The sequence below is a fragment of the Aulonocara stuartgranti genome, assembly GCF_965226115.1.
Source record: "Aulonocara stuartgranti genome assembly, chromosome: 1".
NCBI lineage: Eukaryota > Metazoa > Chordata > Actinopteri > Cichliformes > Cichlidae > Aulonocara > Aulonocara stuartgranti.
The window spans coordinates 820,708-824,758 of record NC_138939.1 but is presented as its reverse complement, the minus strand read 5'-3'; the positions used below and the strand labels follow the sequence as shown (position 1 = coordinate 824,758).

At 41.4% G+C, this 4,051-nt stretch overlaps 1 protein-coding gene across 1 annotated transcript; it reads left to right on the top strand.

The window, feature by feature from the left end:
- Positions 1-2,123: 2,123 nt before the first annotated feature.
- LOC309714376 (uncharacterized protein) lies at positions 2,124-3,244 on the top strand. The gene is made up of 2 exons (XM_082546803.1): positions 2,124-2,170; positions 2,427-3,244. Exons 1-2 carry the CDS (start codon positions 2,155-2,157, stop codon positions 2,771-2,773), a joined length of 363 nt encoding a protein of 120 aa, XP_082402929.1. The 5' UTR covers positions 2,124-2,154; the 3' UTR covers positions 2,774-3,244.
- The last annotated feature ends 807 nt before the right edge of the window (positions 3,245-4,051 follow it).

Sequence of the window (4,051 nt, the reverse complement as noted above, 5' to 3'; positions counted from 1 at the left end):
TTAGCTGGATGTCAGTCTTGTGTTACAGCAGCTGTGTCGAGCTCGAGCTGCGAGTCATATTTTCGGCGCTACGTTGTAGTGAGATAAGTTTGTGGGTGTTTTGTGCAGCTTCGGCTGTCCTTTTAACTGCTCGCTGGTTAGCTAGGGTGAGCTATAAGCTAACAGCTAGCCTGGTTAATGACGCTAGAGTTCCACGAACATGCAAACAGCTCGTCTCTACTGCTTTAACTTTTAAAACAGAAGGCAATACTGCGGCTGACAGGGTTTATTATGTGAAACAGCAGCTTGTTTAGTTTAAACAGTCTGCATTAAGCTGGGCAAACACTGGGCGATTTTTTTCAGTCACGTTATTCAGCTCCTGCTCAAACTGTACAATTAAATCGCAGGGGTTAGAAGTTCATAGGTCACGATGCAGGGTCTATACTATACGGCCTGATGCTCTGATGCGACCTGAGTGCTCAAACTGTGCGTCCATAACATGAAGCTTATCATACAAAATCTGTCCCTCGCTCTCCCTCTTTGTGTCGTTCACTCACTCACACAGACACACACATCAACTTTTCTAAATTACTAATGGAAAACATTGACCAGGCAGCTGTGATTGAGCAGCAAAGTCCATCCAACTCTTTTTATGGTTGTTGTAGTCGTGATAATTTTGTGAGGCCACATTGAAAAGCCTCGGATACGGAAGCGTAGAGCTGCCTCATGTTAGTACAATATAATATCACGATCGTACAATATAAATATTATATTGTACGATCGTGATATTATATTGTTCAAATGTGAGAGGTATATTGCACGAACATGAAAAGTATATTGTTAGAACAATAAACTTTTCACGTTCTAACGTGATACAGCTCTATTTTTCTTTTGCTTGGGTGGCAGCTCTACGCTTACGTACTCGGATGAGGTTGCCTCATCCTACAAGTTGTGCCTCCATCTCTTGTGTCCAGATCAGATGCTGCACTGCCGTGCTGCTCCACCTTTTCTCTTTCATTTCTGTGTTTGTGCGTGTGCAGTGTGAGAGGCTGCGTTGAGGGACGACAGGATTTCAAACAGGTTTGATTATCTTGCGACCATACGATTGATGATTGGGAGCTGGTCATGAGGTGTTAACTGCTCATTACCTCATGTATACTACACGATGCACGACACACGATTAAGGCAAAACTCGGGCCGATCCCCAAAACGGTTGCGCGACTGTAGTGGAGATATCAAAGATAGGCACGACTGTGGCACTGATTCAGTCTTTGAGCACTACGGTCACCCCGGTGTGTCGGCCAGAACAGCACTTAAGGCCAATTTGTCCCAGAGTACGAAAGAAGAAGGGAGCTTGAGGTTCCGTTTGAGGCACTTTATTGTCACAACTCAATGTCTGGGGCTGTAAACACAGCGGGTGTACATAAGTGTGTGTCTGTGTGTGGTTTCCTACAAAGGAAATAAACAAGGGAAATAACGATGAATAAAGAGAATAGACAAGTCAAATACTCAAATGTAAACATAATACAACATAGTTAACATAATCACATATAAAGATCAGAAAAATATAATACACTCCAAACTGCTCACACTATGCAACTAAATAGCGTTAGTGCGAGGTTAAGCACCCCGTCAACACACAGGAACTACTTCCGGTAGTTATACAAAATAAAAGCGTCCCCCATTATAATCCGCTATAATGCTCTTATTGTGAAGGGCAAGTGGGACGCCATATTTCCGGTCAAACTTCGTTCGCTATTTTATTAATCCACGTACCTAATTGTTCGTTACAAACTCCGCTACTTCAAAGTAAACAATCACAAGCATCACATACAACATACAGAGAAGGTCTGATAACACAGGAATGACATTATGGACATACGAGCGACCGTACATGCGTCAACAAAGCTAAACCGGGGTAAGCTAACAACATAAATTAGCATATGAAATGAGGGTGAACTCACGCGTTGCATGCGTGGCCTACCGCTCCAACTATGGACTACATTAGCTCCTAAATGGTAACATACTACAGTACTGACACAAACAAAGGCAAAATACAACACAGGTCACTACTTACTTGTCATTTACGCACACCTAACATTCCCCAGGAATCAGTGCACCCCCTCCGGACCAACACTGCCCATCCGACATTAAACTGCCCACCTTACTAACCGGATGATGTCACTAGAAGGTGGGCTGGCCCAAACAGACAGAAGACTGAATATTAAATGAACTTATATAAACTTATAAACACCAGTAAACTATTCTATGAACTTTGGGGCCTTTTATACAGCGACTGAAAAATCGGCTCAAAATGGGCCAAAAATCGCACAGTGTATGGCCAGCTTTTGGAGGCTAGCTCCAAACAAACATCTGCAGCTTGGCAGTGTATACAGCACTATAATGACCAGACCTAATTCTTTTGAAAACCTTACATCTTTCCACAGGTCTCCACTTCATCAGACATCACCTAGACTCAGAGCTGGATGAGGCCAGCACAGACAGCGGCCTATTCGACGAAGATGATGGATCCATGGGGTCAGGAAAGCCAGAAGCAGAGGAACTGGAGAGGTACCTTTCATGTCCATTCGCTGGAGGTGTGGATCTGTTGCATGGCGTTCCTCACATCAAGAAGCTGTCGATCAAAGTCAATACAGCTCTTCCTGCATCTGGAGCTTGTGAAGGACTTCTCAGTCATGCAGGACTCCTGTTCACTGTTAAACAGCTACAGCTTCACAAAAAGAACCTTGAGAGCAAACTGCTGCTGAAGCTTAACCATCACCTCACTGAGTGAAGAAATGGCACATTTTTGATGAATATGCAGAAATAGATGCACACCCATACAACTTATGGTAAACTGAGCTGCCTTGTATGAACATACGTTGAAGCTGCCTCGTTCTGTTTTCTCTGAGGCTGCTGTGCCATTTGGAGCAAAGATGAATATAAAGTTTACAGCATATCTTGTCACTGGAAATTGTTTGCACTGTTTATATATTTATATTATTTACTGTAGGTATTGGTGAAAAAAGCTTTATGTTGTGAAAAACTGAAATCTGGAAATTAGAATTGTTGTGCCTTATTTTGTTGATGTTTTTACATATATTCCTTTTGAAAATAGTAAAATTTGTATATTTATTTATTTTTGTTTGTCTGATAACATTTATTTAATAAATAAATCGGACATTTCAAACAGTTACTCGCTACTTGAGTAGTCTTTTCGCCAAGTATTTTTTTACTCTTACTTGAGTAACTTTTTTGACGACTACTTTTCACTTTTACTTGAGTAATAATATTTTAAAGTAATGCTACTCTTACTTGAGTACAATTTTTGGATACTCGACCCACCTCTGATCCAGTCCAGGCTTTTTCAAGATCGGCACTACCACAGCTGATTTAAAACATTCAGGGAAGACTCCGGTCGTCAATGAAGTATTTAAAAGAAACAGAATGTAAGGTCCTAATACTGACCACAGTTCCTTTATAGTCCAGGCTGGTAGAGGATCCAAAGAATAGATTGTACATCAAGCTGCTTTTACAACCTTAGTTAATCCAGACAGAGAAATAACCTTGAAGTCACAGAACAGTTTATCAGCACCAGCAGGCAAAGCAGCTGAGTAGTCTAATGAACAACTTGAGGAGGGAGTAATATGATTTCTAAGTGTTTCAGCCCTGTCTCTGAAAAACGTAAGAAAGTAACGCAGTAACGCAGCGTGTTTACGGGAAAGTAACAGTAATCTAATTACCTTTTTTGCAATAGTAATCCCTTACTTTACTCGTTACTCGATAAAAGTAATCGGATTACAGTAACATGTTACTGCCCATCTCTGGTACTTCTGGTATTAGAAGCAGAAAGTTAGCGGCCATCCAGGTCTTTATGTCTTTAAGACATTCCTGCAGTTTAACTCATTGGTGTGTGTTATCTGGCTTCATGGACAGATAGAGCTGGGTGTCATCTGCATAGCAGTGTAAATGTATGCTATGTCTTCTAATGATGCTGCCTAAGGGAAGCATGTATAATGTAAACAGAATTGGTCCTAGCACTGAACCCTGTGGAACTCCATAATTAACCTCA